This window comes from Acinonyx jubatus, chromosome D4, assembly GCF_027475565.1.
Source record: "Acinonyx jubatus isolate Ajub_Pintada_27869175 chromosome D4, VMU_Ajub_asm_v1.0, whole genome shotgun sequence".
Lineage (NCBI taxonomy): Eukaryota > Metazoa > Chordata > Mammalia > Carnivora > Felidae > Acinonyx > Acinonyx jubatus.
In genome coordinates this window covers 79,151,959-79,165,178 of record NC_069391.1, presented here as the reverse complement: position 1 = coordinate 79,165,178, position 13,220 = coordinate 79,151,959, and the positions used below count along the sequence as shown (strand labels likewise).

Below are 13,220 nucleotides of genomic sequence, written 5' to 3'. Positions count from 1 at the left end.
AGCTGAAATCAAGACTTTGGACGCTAACTGACTGAGTCACCCAGGCGCCCCAACAAATCCATTTCCAATGGTTAACCACACCTTATGACTCAAGAATCAAGAACAAAGTCCAGGTGGGAGTGGAGCACTAGAACAGGGCGTGCTCCCATCCAGTGAGAACTCTTGAGTTCTTGATCAAACACAGTAGGGAAACCATAGGTTTCATCTTCAGTCAGTTGAGAAAACTAATCAGACTGTCCTTCGAATACAATACCACCTAAAAACCAAAAACCAAACCCAAACAGTCTTTCACAATACTTACCAACGTCTTAGTCTAAGCTGTACTTGCTTACCTTCAATCCATTCACTGTAAGCCGTCACAGTGAACTTCTGACCATCCACAGTATAAAATTCTCTTTGGGCAAGAGCCTTCCCTCCACTGCTGTGATTTTCATAGTTCCTCACAGATTCATTGCAAGCACTTCCACCATCAATGACACCAACCAAAGCCCATGCTTGCCTAGAAGGAAAAACACCATGAGCCTTATTTGTCACGGTACCAGTCCAGATCCCTGACACACGTGTTATGTCAGGTGCTGCTAAATGCTTGTATTTCATTTCTATCAATCCCTCTACTTCTTTTACCATGAGGTTGTAAGTCTAAACCTTGACTGAAGTAACCGACCTCACAGAAGGAAATGCACCTGGACTTTAAATCCTTGTTTGTCTAGCTCTGTCACAGGTGAAATACCAACGACTGGCACTAAGATTAATCACTGTCTTCCCTCCTCAATACACACCCATTTGACACATCATTCTGGGCACAAACCCATGTATTTCCCTTCTTTTAAAATGTGTATTGCAGGCACCCTGATATTTATCGCAGCATTATCTACAGCAGCCAAATTACGGAAACAGCCCAGCTGTCTAATGACTGATGAATGGATAAAGATTCGGTATATATGTATATGTACACACACACACACACACACACAGACACACACACAATGGAATATTACTCAGTCATTAAAAAGAATGAAATGTTGGCATTTGCAATGACATGGATGGAGCTAGAGAGTATTTTTCAAAGAGTTTTGTTTGCTTATTTATTTATTTATTTTTATTTTTTAGAGAGAGAGTGTGCACACGCGTGAGCAGGGGAGAGGGGCAGAAGGAGAGAGAGAATCTTAAGTAGGCTCCACACTCAGTGCACAGCCCAACACTGGGCTCAATTGGACAACCTTGGGACCATGATCTGGGCCAAAATCAAAAGTGGGACACTCAACCAATTGAACTCTAGATGCCCCTAGAGAGTATTACGCTAAGTGAAATAAGTCAGTTAAAGAAAGACAAATATCATATGATTTCACTCATATGTGGAATTTGAAAAACAAAAGAAACATAGGGGAAAAACTAGAGAGAGGCACACCAAGAGACAGACTCTTAACTACCGAGAATGAACTGATGATTACCAGAGGGAGGTGGGTGGGGGGATGAGTGACATCAATGATTGGGGTTAAACAGCACACTTATGGTGATGAGCGCTGCTGGGTAATGTATGGAAGTGCAGAATCACTATATTGTGCACCTGAAGCTAATATTACACTGAATGTTAACTAACCGGAATTTAAATGAAAACTTCAAAAAGACAGAAAAGAAAAATGAACAATAAAATGAGTATCGCCTGCTGTCTTTTGAACTCTCGGCAATGTTCTCAAATCTGGCTGCATAATAGAGGCACATGGGAGATTTAGGAGTCCATCCATGCTCAGACCCAGCCCAGACTGATGACATCATCATCTCTCCAGGTGGGGCGTGGCCTTATTAGGTTTGTTAAAGTTTCCCAGGCGATTGGGATGTGCAACCAGACTTGAGAAACACTAAGTTGGAGAGTGGTTCTCACACTTTGATGTGCATCAGAACACCCGGAGGGTGTCAAACCAGATTGCCAGGCCCCACTCTCAGATTGCTTGGGCTTGGGCCAGAGCATTTGCATTTCTTTTTTTTTTTTTTTAATGTTTGTTTATTTTTGAGAGAGGGGGAGAGTGCAAGCTGTGGAAGGACAAAGAGAGAGAGGAAGATAAGAGGATTGGAAGCGGGCTCTGAGCTGACAGCAGGGAGCCTGATGGAGGGCTCAAATTCATGAACCATGAGATCATGACCTAAGCCAAAGCCAGAAGCTCTACTGACTGAGCCACCCAGGCATCCCTCAAGAATTTGCATTTCTATCAAGTGCCAAGGTGATGTTAAAGCTGCTGGTCTGGGGACCACATTGGGAACCCCTGAGTTAGTCACCAACCCTGACTGCACATCAAATGCCTGGCGGGGAGTAGGGGGTGGGAGGGGCCCATCCTTCAGAGATTCTGATGTAAAAATTTCTAGGTGGGCCCTGGGCATGGGATTTTTAAAAATTTCAGAGTGCAGGGGCCCCTGGGTGGCTCAGTGAGTTGGGCGTCCGACTTTGGCTCAGGTCATGATCTCACAGCTCGTGGATTCAAGCCCCACGTTGGGCTCTGTGCTCACAGCTCAGAGCCTGGAGCCTGCTCCGGATTCTGTCTCCCAATCTCTCTGCCCCTCCCCTACTCACACTTGTCTCTCTCTCCTTTAAAAATGAATAAACATTTAAATTTTTTTTAATGTTTATTTATTATTTTTGAGAGACAAAGACACAGAGCATGAGCAGGAGAGAAGCAGAGAGAGAGGGAGACACAGAATCCGAAGCAGGCTCCAGGCCCTTGAGCTGTCAGCACAGAGCCCGATGCAGGGCTCAAAGTCACAAACCTTGAGATCATGACCTGAGCCGAAGTCGGATGCTTAACTGATGAGCCACCCAGACGCCCCATAAACATTTAAAAAATAAAAATAAAAATCTCAGGAGTGCAAAACTGAGAACCAATAGGTTACTGGTGTCTTAATAGGCTTAAATCCAAGTTGTATAATCACTCTCCAACAGATTTACATTTTTACATCTCTTTGAAAGCAACTGTGTTTGAAAATTCCATTTAATTTCATTTTGTTTCTGTAATAAACATTCCAGGGACTTGCTCAGACTTGTGGCCAAAATAAAAAAAGAACAAAGACAAAAAGCCAAAAAATGTGCCTTAAGACTCCAGGTTTAAAACACAGAAAGAAAAATGTCAATTTCCTACTCTGGGGGCCGAGGGGTGAAAATATGTGTGTGTGTGTGTGTGTGTGTGTATGGAATGTAATCTATGTCAGACAGATGGCTGGATACTCACAGATAAAAGTCAACCAAAGCATGCCTACATCCTTATAAATTCCACACCTGCCCCGGCATGGATTAGCTACTTTTCAGCCGACTATGCTTTATAGCTCTATTTATATTCCTTGACACTGCACAAGGAATCAAATGCAGAATGTTTCAATTTATTATCTCCTATGTGAGAGGAAAGGAGAAGAAATATCAGAGGCTCCCTTTATTCACCAGAACTACCTCAGCAACTATAAAACAATGCTCTATTCTACTGACATTATCTCCAAAACACTCCTACTTCCCTCCTCCACTTGAGGAAAATTTCAGCGCACCAGAACATTATCTTCAAAGGCGTATGTTTATGTGCATTGGAGATAATGTCAAAGCAATGGAACACTGGCAAAGGATCACAACCCAAATCCCTCTGTCAAATCAGCAGCACTATTTTAAGGGGGATTTAGAAACCAGGAGGGAAAGGAAACAAAAAAGGTCAAACGCAATATTCATAGCTAATGACCACACAAATCCAGAGAAACAATGGAGTAAAGAAACAGAAGTTGTCATTCTGGCATTAATGGGTAATGAAACAAGCAGGTATCTAACTTTAAAAAAGATCACGTTTCCACTGCTAGGTCTAGAAGTTACAGAAATATATACACATGGGTTTCAGGAGATGGATAAAAGAACATTTGGAGAAGCACTTTTTATCTCAGAGGTTCAAAGTGGAAAACCTCCCAGATGTCCAGCAGTGAATACACTGTAGTACAGGCATACATAACACTCAGGAACATAGAGTTGAGCAAAGAAGCCAGATGCAGAAGATGATACATTGTCTGCTTGCATTTGTATGAAGTCCAGGGGCACCTAGGTGGCTCAGTCCGTTGAGTGTCTGATTCTTGACTTTGGCTCAGGTCACGATCTCACGGTTCGTCGGATTGAGCCCAGCATCGGGCTCTGCACTGACATCTCGGAACCTGCTTGGGATTCTCTGTCTCTTCTCTCTGCCCTCCCCTGCTCTCTCTCTTTCTCTCCATCTCTCAAAATAAATAAACAAATTTAAAAATATATATATTGGGGCATTTGGGTGGCTCAGTCAATTGGGCATACGACTAAGGCTTGGGTCATGATCTCATGGTTTGTGGGTCCGAGGCCCGGGCTGGGCTCGGTGCTGACAGCTCAGAGCCTGGAGCCTGCTTCTGATTCTGTGTCTCCTCTCTCTGCCCCTCCCCTGCTCATGCTCTGTGTCTCTGTACTGTCTCAAAAATAAATAAACATTAAAAAAAAATATTTTTAGTATATATTATATGAAGCCCAGAAACAGGCAAACCTAAACTTTCATATTCTCCACAAATTCAGATGCATGGTGACCTTTGGTGAGCAGAGAGAGTGATTGGTGAAAAGGAGGAAACAGCAAGGGCACTGCCAGGCCACTGGCAGTTGTTCTATTTCTGACCTGGTAGGTGGCTATCCAGGTATCACATTGTGATAAGTCATTAAACTCTGCATTCCTGTTTTTTGGCACTTTTCTGCATGTGTATTGTATTTAAAATCATAATTTTTAAAAAAACCCATCTCCTGCTCTTCTCCACCTCCCACTGCCTACACAGCATCCTCCTACATTCCCCTCAGGTGTCTCACCTTTGGGAAGCCTCCCCAGATTCCCCAGGCCGATCTGGGGGCTCCCTCTATTTTACGCTCCCATTACAGCCTGTCAGCAAGAGTCTCACTGTCTAGTTTGGTGTGTTTCTCCACTGGATTGAACGAGGGCTCTGAGGCTGTGTTCTTTCATCTAAGCACCTGTGGGTACCCAGTACTCGGCATCTCCTCAATATTCCCTGGGTGAATAAAACGGATTTAAAAAGCATTACAGGGGCACCAGGGATGCTGGGGTTAAGCATTTGACTCTTCATATCGGCTCAGGTCATGATCCCAGGGTCACAGGATCAAGCCCCACACCAGGCACTGCTCTGGGCACAGAGTCTGCTTGGGATTCTCTCTGCCCCTATGCCGCTCACGCACGCTCACTTTCTCTCTCTCAAAAATAAATAAACTGATGGTTGATGGCGGGTGGAAGGGAGGGGAAAGTGGGTGATGGGTATTGAGGAGGGCACCTGTGGGGATGAGCACTGGGTGTTGCATGGAAACCAATTTGACAATAAAGTTCATATTTAAATAAATAAATAAATAAGCATTAAATTGTTTTTAAAAAGCATTACACACACTTTTCTTCTTTAATTTCGTCTTAACTTTCTCTAGAAATTCTACAGGTAATATCCCATTCCAACACCCAATCAAAGGAAAATAATAACTACATCACTCGACCATCCAAGGAAAAAATAACCAGATCATGTCAACCTGTGAGTTTTAAAGTCCTCTTAACTTTTTACAGCAGATACTCTCCAACTTCACTAAGAACAGTAAGCAGGATTAAAACTTCTGTTTTTGAATTGAAAGCGGAGCCAGCTACTTCCCTCAGACTCAGGGCTGCGTTAGGAAGTCACGGTAACCAGAGCACGGCACGAGAGCCACCGGCAGGAGAAATGAATCCCGCTCGCGGATGGGCTTCCAGGCCCCTCCAGCTTGTCGCTCCCTCACACGTGCCAGGGCTCCACAGGCCTGCGCCAATCAAGCCGAAGGACTCAAACCAGCGTGCAGAGGAGTCCAGAAAAAGAAACAGAAAACCGTGCAGGTTCCACAGGCTTTTCAGATAACTTTCACACCTCAGCGTGGGATCGGAGCCCCAACGAGCCTGAGTTTCATGTGGTTTTCGAAAGGTAACGAAAGAGGGAAGTAAACTGGCCTTGAACTGCCTGCCAATTTCTCAGTACCACATTTCTGTTCCTAAGTTTCCACAAGCCTGGTGCTACGGCTCACAAAGTGCTTCGTAAACCAAAGCCAAGAAGAGAGCTTTGCTAACCAGTGTCCCGTCCTCCATCCCGTCGTTTCACAGCACGAGGTAACCAGACCTGCAAACGGTAGCTGCCATTCTGACGACTGAAGACAGTCTATGGAGTGATGTGTCCCTTTCTCCACCCCCCTCTCCTGTCACACAGATAACAGACTCGAACACATAACTGGGAAGGAAAGTAAAAGGTATGCCCACCTGTAGCCCAGTCCCTGGATGAGCTTACTTCCCAGCCGGTCCTGGATCATTTGTATGGTTCCTTGTAAGAGGCTCTTGGCTGCCGAATCTCCAACGGCGATAGCAACAATCCGGCCTGGATCCTGGATTCTCAGAAGTTCCTGAAGCCGTCTACTCTCATTGTGGTATTCGTGGGTATCAAACTTCTCACTTTCCAAAATTTTGGCCGTGTCTTGGTCGATGATCCTCACATTGAGGCCTCTAGAAAAGTCCTTTTCAAAGGCATACGACCCAAAGGTCAAGCCCGAGGAATGCAGAGTTCTCGCCAACAACGTCCATGATACTGTCTGCGCCCCGTGGATCTCCAGTGTCCCGCCAGCTTCCACACCAATAAATTTTTTGCCAAATGTTGGCATACTTTCACCTTCATCTGACTTGCCATACAAGGCAATTGTCGCCTTGGATTTATAGCGGCATTTTTCTGCTCCAATATGAAGCGCCCCACCATCCTTGATCAGGATGTAACGAGTCCTCAAAGTAATATTTCTGGATCCATCTTTATCATCCCCAAACACAAGCAATCCTGCAAGGAACAACACTAGTGTAAGCCAACCTCTGAAACATCTCTCTGGGATACAGAGAAATAGAGTTTACTTTAAGGCAGTTACTGCAGGATAGGAGAACTCTTCTGCAATTGAGTTGGGAAAAAAAATTCATTACGAGTCTGTTTAGAAAATTAAGCCTGTTTTGGGGCACCTGGGTGGCTCAGTCAGCTGAGCGTCCGACTTCGGCTCGGGTCGTGATCTCGCGGTCTATGAGTTTGAGCCCCGCATCAGGCTCTCTGCTGACAGCTCAGAGCCTGGAGCCTGCTTCCGATTCTGTGTCTCCCTCTCTGTCGTCCCCCTGCCTCCCCTCCCCCCCCCCCCCCCCCCCCCCGCTCATGCTCTGTCTCTCTCTCTGTGTCAAAAATAAACATTAAAAAAAAAATTTAAAAACGTCAAAGGAAGGGGTAACCTCACGGCTACCATAGGCAGGGACCTTTCTTTACCTCCATCCTGAATGACTACAGAATTCACCGTGGCATCTGACGTCAGACGGAACATATCTCCCTCCTTGATAACAACTTGCTTGGCAGAATCTTGTCCTGGATCCCAGTTCCTGAGACGTGGGTTTTGATCTGGGCAATTCTCTACAAGCAATGCAACATCAGTAGCCATCAATGCAACAAAATTCACGAATGCTTTTAGCCAGGTCCAAGTTCTATCATTTACGGCAATTTGCAAGGGATGGGCGGACCTGTTTTAACTTCCTGCCGTAAGGATGGAAATCCCATCCCGTTTCACCCAGCAGATATGTCAACACATATCTACTTCAACACATTCAAAAAGTTTCACCATGAAACTAAGTCGCTATCATCTGGTTTGGGTCAAACTCTACAAGGTAAACAAGGAGTTCCTCTGAATTATCGACTCTGGAAATAAATGAACAATACAAAACAAAACTGTGAATTGCTCTCAGACCTACACTAGGAAGGTGTTTTAGAAAACCAGTATTCACAACATACTGGTAAGTAAAAATTGGAAACTGCTAATAGGTATATCAGGTCTTCCCAAGTTCCCTGTGCACAGTGAAGCATAGCATAGGCGATAAAAGCACCTCTATCACCCCACAGGCAGCAGCTAATACCAGCTATCTTCAGACATGTGCGCTTTCCCAATGAAACTGCCAGAGGCAGACGGCCAAAGACATGACTTCTCATTTTCAGAGATGAGGAAACTACAGATCAGAGAAGTCAAATCCAAGATGACTCAGCAAGTTGAGTGATATTCAAGTTCCCCCTTAAGAAAGAAATGAGGTTTACTGGACATGCTGTGTTTCTTTACTAAATTAGAATGTGCCTCTCGAATGGGCGACGAGGAAAACATGAAAGCATTGCAACAGCTATTTAATGCAAGAGAACTTCAGCTGCTGCTATAATTTGGAAGAAGGGGGAGGGAGGAGCAGGAATCACACTGGTTTTGATCAACTAATGACCACATATTTACTGAGAATCAATGTGTTCACTTTGTACTAGCTATTGTAAAATTTATAAAGCAAAGAATGAACTCTATTAAGCATAGAATGAACTGCAAAGGTTATACTCTACTAGGAGAAAAGTCACCAGGTAGGAAATAACTCCATATTGAACAATGTGGTACTCACTTGATGTGCCAATGAGCTCAGAGGGGTTGGCTGGAATAACTGAGGCAGTTTCAATGGAACACAGGGACACTAGACCTGGACCCCCAAAGGGCAGACAGTACTTAAGTAAGAGGAGCACGAAGGTGGGAGAAGCAAGCGCCCCTTGCTGTCCAAGTCCATTGGCTGCTCAGTTAAAAGAGCCCACGTTTAAACTCAAAGTAGAGGGGCGCCTGGGTGGCTCAGTCGGTTAAGCGTCCGACTTCAGCTCAGGTTACGATTTCGCGGTCCGTGAGTTCGAGCCCCGCGTCGGGCTCTGGGCTGATGGTTCGGAGCCTGGAGCCTGCTTCCGAGTCTGTGTCTCCCTCTCTCTCTGCCCCTCCCCCGTTCATGCTCTGTCTCTCTCTATCTCAAAAATAAATAAACGTTAAAAAAAAAAATTAAAAAAAAAAACTCAAAGTAGAGACAGGCAAGGAAGGTGTACTTGGGAATCGTATGAAAGTGGAAGGGGCATGTTGGGAAATAACATGAGAAAAGCCTGAGGAAGCATGAGGAAAAGTAGGCTGAGTGCAGCACGAAGACATTTTTTATAGAAAGAAAATTCTGATTCCTCATTTTTGAATTACACAACACTCAAGGCAAACATCTTATTTCTAAGCACGGGTGTTGACCTAGGCTTACACTTTCTCTTTGACAGTAACTCCTGCAGTTACAATTAGCCTCGCTGGTTAAGACCTTGGCAATTAACCATTAAGTCCTTGGCAATTTCTCATGGAACTTTTCTCAGAGAAGTTTCATAATCACCAATATTTAATTCAGATAAATCAGTCATCATCACTATTATACTAGAAATAATCCTTAAATGTCTCTTTCCATTAAGAAAACAAGAACTCTCTTGGGAAAGCAAACTGGTGCAGCCACTCTGGAGAACAGTATGGAGGTTCCTCAAAAAACTAAAAATAGAACTACCCTACGACCCAGCAATTGCACTACTAGGCATTTATCCATGGAATACAGGTGTGCTATTTTGAAGGGACACATGCACCCCGATGTTTATAGCAGCACTATCGACAATAGCCAAAGTATGGAAAGAGCCCAAATGTCCATCGATGGATGAATGGATAAAGAAAATGTGGTATATATATACACAATGGAGTATTACTCGGCAATCAAAAAGAATGAAATCTTGCCATTTGCAACTACGTGGATGGAACTGGAGGGTATTATGTTAAGTGAAATTAGTCAGAGAAAGACAAAAATCATATGACTTCACTCATATGAGGACTTTAAGAGACAAAACAGATGAACATAAGGGAAGGGAAACAAAAATAATATAAAAACAGGGAGGGAGACAAAACAGAAGAGACTCATAAATGTGGAGAACAAACTGAGGGTTACAGGAGGGGTTGTGGGAGGGGGGGGATGCGCTCAATGGGTAAGGGGCACTAAGGAATCTACTCCTGAAATCATTGTTGCACTATATGCTAACTAATTTGGATGTAAATTTTAAAAAATAAAAAATAAAATTAAAAAAAATCAAGATTCAAAGAAAAAAAGAAAACAAGAACTCTCTTGAATGTGTTCTGACTTTAAGGGTTTCTTAAACTTCTGTCTTCCCATAAAACATCTAGCTGGAACTCCCCATGATGTTATATCACAAGCAAATGTATGCCCCAGACAACAGGCCTGTACCCAGCCACTGAGAAGGAAATCTGGTCTGTGTAGGGCCCACTAAATGGTTATATAATTTCTCTTCATCTTTTAAAATTATTCCCCAGGAAGCACGCTTCCTCAGGAACCATCACCAGAAATCCTAGTCTATTTCCCTCTAGTAAAGTACACTTAATGAGAAAATACGTGGTCTGCAGAAAGGACTGAAAAATAGCTCAGTGGCCCTGCCTTTCTGGCTGCCCACTGTTGAGCTGTGGGTGCATTATCAAGGTTCTGGAACAGCAATAACCACAGCGAGGCGGACCCTGGAAGATGTCAGCATACCACATATTTCCACTGAAGTTCTGCACTTTTACTGCCAAAATGTGAAGCTGAGGAATGTTGATTCAAAGGAACCACATCAGTAATTCAATGTCTTAGATGGAATATTAAAAGGTCAATTAAAGCCAGAGGTTTCACCTCTGATTTTCCCTGAATCTAGCATCTCTTTACTGCAGATTACTTGGGAAGAATGAATCAATGGCAGTGAACTTGGTTATTCTGCTGGAGAAAAGGGGAGAGAAAGTCAATGCTAAGAGCCAATCAATAGAGAGCAGTGTCACAAATTCATTATGTGATCTACTGGTCTGGTTAGCAAAGACATTGCTATGAACACCCCTCTGTCTCTCTCTCTTTCTTTAAATGCTTATTTATTTTTGAGAAAGAGAGAGACGAACATGAGCGGGAGAGGGGCAGAGAGCGAGGGAGACACAGAATCCAAAGCAGGCTCCTGGCTCTGAGCTGTCAGCACAGAGCCCAATGCGGGGCTCAAACCCACGAACCATAAGATCATGATGTGAGCCAAAGTCAGATACTTAATCGACCGAGACACCAAGGCGCCCCTGAACATCTCCCTTACTTCAGGTCTATTTTCTTAGAAGCATTGACACAATCTCTCCCAAGACTTTCAAGCCTGTAAAACCCCTAAAGCACCCATGGAAACTAAATAAAATAGTATTTGTAAGTTTTATAAGTGATGAAGTGTTTCTCAAATTGTTACATTCATTTAAGGAGGCACCTAATTTGACAAAAATCTGTTGTAGATAGTAAAAAAAAATTTTAAAGCAGGCAAAAATGTGCCCAATCCATTGTTATGGTCTGCTTCTCCTGAGACAGTCCTGAGCCCTCTGATTTTTGGACTGATGGATGAGATTCTATCATGAGGTTCTATCATGAGATTCTTGGTACTATATTGAGGCTGACTGGGCAATGAATTTCTTCAAAACCATTCAAAGTATTGATATATTACCAACTTGAAAAGCAAAGACCATATAAAAAACTAAAACCTCCCACATGCTATTTAACTATGAAGTAATGAGTGATTTATAGATAAATGTACTGGAACTTAAAACTCCTAATGGATGTTTTCCTTTGGGGATAAACATTGTTCCTCAAAAATATTTGAAGCTTCTTTTTGTCTCTTTGTCTCCCAGCTGGTGTCAAACCACAGAACACAAATCTTAGTATTTTCACTCTTTTTTTTTTTTTTTTGTAGTAAAATGTAGGGGCGCCTGGCTGGCTCAGTTGGAAGAGAGTGTTACTCGATCCCAGGGTTGTGAGTTTAAGCCCCACACTAGGTATAGAGATTACTTAAAAATGAAATCTTAGGGGTGCCTGGGTGACTCAGTCGGCTAAGTGTCTGACTCTTAATTTTGGCTCAGGTCATGGTCTCACAGTTAATGGGATCAAGCCCTGTGTCAGGCTTGGCACTCACAGCACGGAGCCTGCTTGGGATTCTCTCTCTCCCTCTCTTTCTGCCCCTCCCCCACTCACACGTGCGAGCTCTCTCTCTCAAAATAAATAAACATTTAAAAAAAATGAAATCTTATGGGGCGCCTGGGTGGCGCAGTCGGTTAAGCATCCGACTTCAGCCAGGTCACGATCTCGCGGTCCGTGAGTTCGAGCCCCGCGTCAGGCTCTGGGCTGATGGCTCAGAGCCTGGAGCCTGTTTCCGATTCTGTGTCTCCCTCTCTCTCTGCCCCTCCCCCGTTCATGCTCTGTCTCTCTCTGTCCCAAAAATAAATAAACGTTGAAAAAAAAAAAATTTAAAAAAAAAATGAAATCTTAAAAGAAAAAAGAACAAATGTAGTTTTATCATTACACTTAGTCATTTTTATCACTAAAAACCTCTGGCAGTCAGACAATCATACCCACGACAAAGGATGAAGTCGCAGTAACACAAGAATTCTGCCAAAGTGGCAGAATGGGCAGGAAGGGCAATCCTTTAACCGTGTCATGTCCATGGATTCCTTTAACAATTGCTTCCATAAGCAGCTACAACTCCTGTTCTCTAATTATACTTTAATTCGCTAGAGCCAAGTGAAGATATCACAAGGCTTTCTTTTTAATTTCATTCTGCTATTTCCTTCCCTCTTCCTTCTCCTGCACTGGGTCGTCTGTACACATGCGTGTCCACACGTGCGCACTTACCATCTGGGGCGTATTTTGAGGATATGCCTAAAATGACCGCGAGTGCAACGAAAAATGAGAAACTAGTGATGGCGAAGCAAATGAAAGTATTTTTGTGCCTCTTCTGCTTTCGGCTCTCTCTCTGGGCCTGCTGCTCTTCAGGTGAGAAAGCGAAGGTGGCCCGGGCTTCCTGTCTGACGGAGGTCAATTTGGCTGAAGCCTGGCTCTTTGGAGGAGGAGGGGGACGCAGCGGCACAACCTTCCCGGGAACATAGCCAGACGAGCGATGGCCGTTTCCGTTCTGAGGTTGCAGGAAAGCAGGGGGCTGTCCCCTGGAATCAGTGGCATGCATGATACACTGTCACTGCGAAAAGAAGAAAATTACGGTTCAGAAATGTGAGAATTGTGATGGTTTTATTAAGCGTCTTTGGTGGTGGCCAAATCACGTAACATAAAACGTGCCATCTTAACCACGTTTCAGTGCACAGTTCAGGAGCATTAAGTGCCTTCAGCGGTTGTACAACTGTTATCACCATCCATCTCCAGGACTTTTTCATCATCCCACACAGAAACTCTGCAGCCATTAAGCAAGAATTGCCCATTCCTCCCTGGTAACCACTGTAATGACTTTGAAAACATCAAGTCAGC

At 43.9% G+C, this 13,220-nt stretch overlaps 1 protein-coding gene across 2 annotated transcripts in view; it reads right to left on the bottom strand.

Moving 5' to 3' along the window:
• CEMIP2 (cell migration inducing hyaluronidase 2) overlaps positions 1–13,220 on the bottom strand; it is an 85,307-nt gene that overhangs the window by 52,637 nt on the left and 19,450 nt on the right. For both annotated transcript variants that reach the window (XM_027041044.2, XM_027041043.2), the window contains exons 2-5: positions 12,594–12,936; positions 7,324–7,464; positions 6,297–6,858; positions 333–499 (exon numbers count right to left, since the gene is read on the bottom strand). In XM_027041044.2, the coding sequence (XP_026896845.2) occupies positions 333–499; positions 6,297–6,858; positions 7,324–7,464; positions 12,594–12,924 (1,201 nt within the window). In that variant the 5' untranslated portion in view covers positions 12,925–12,936. The remainder of the gene's footprint in view (positions 1–332; positions 500–6,296; positions 6,859–7,323; positions 7,465–12,593; positions 12,937–13,220) is intronic.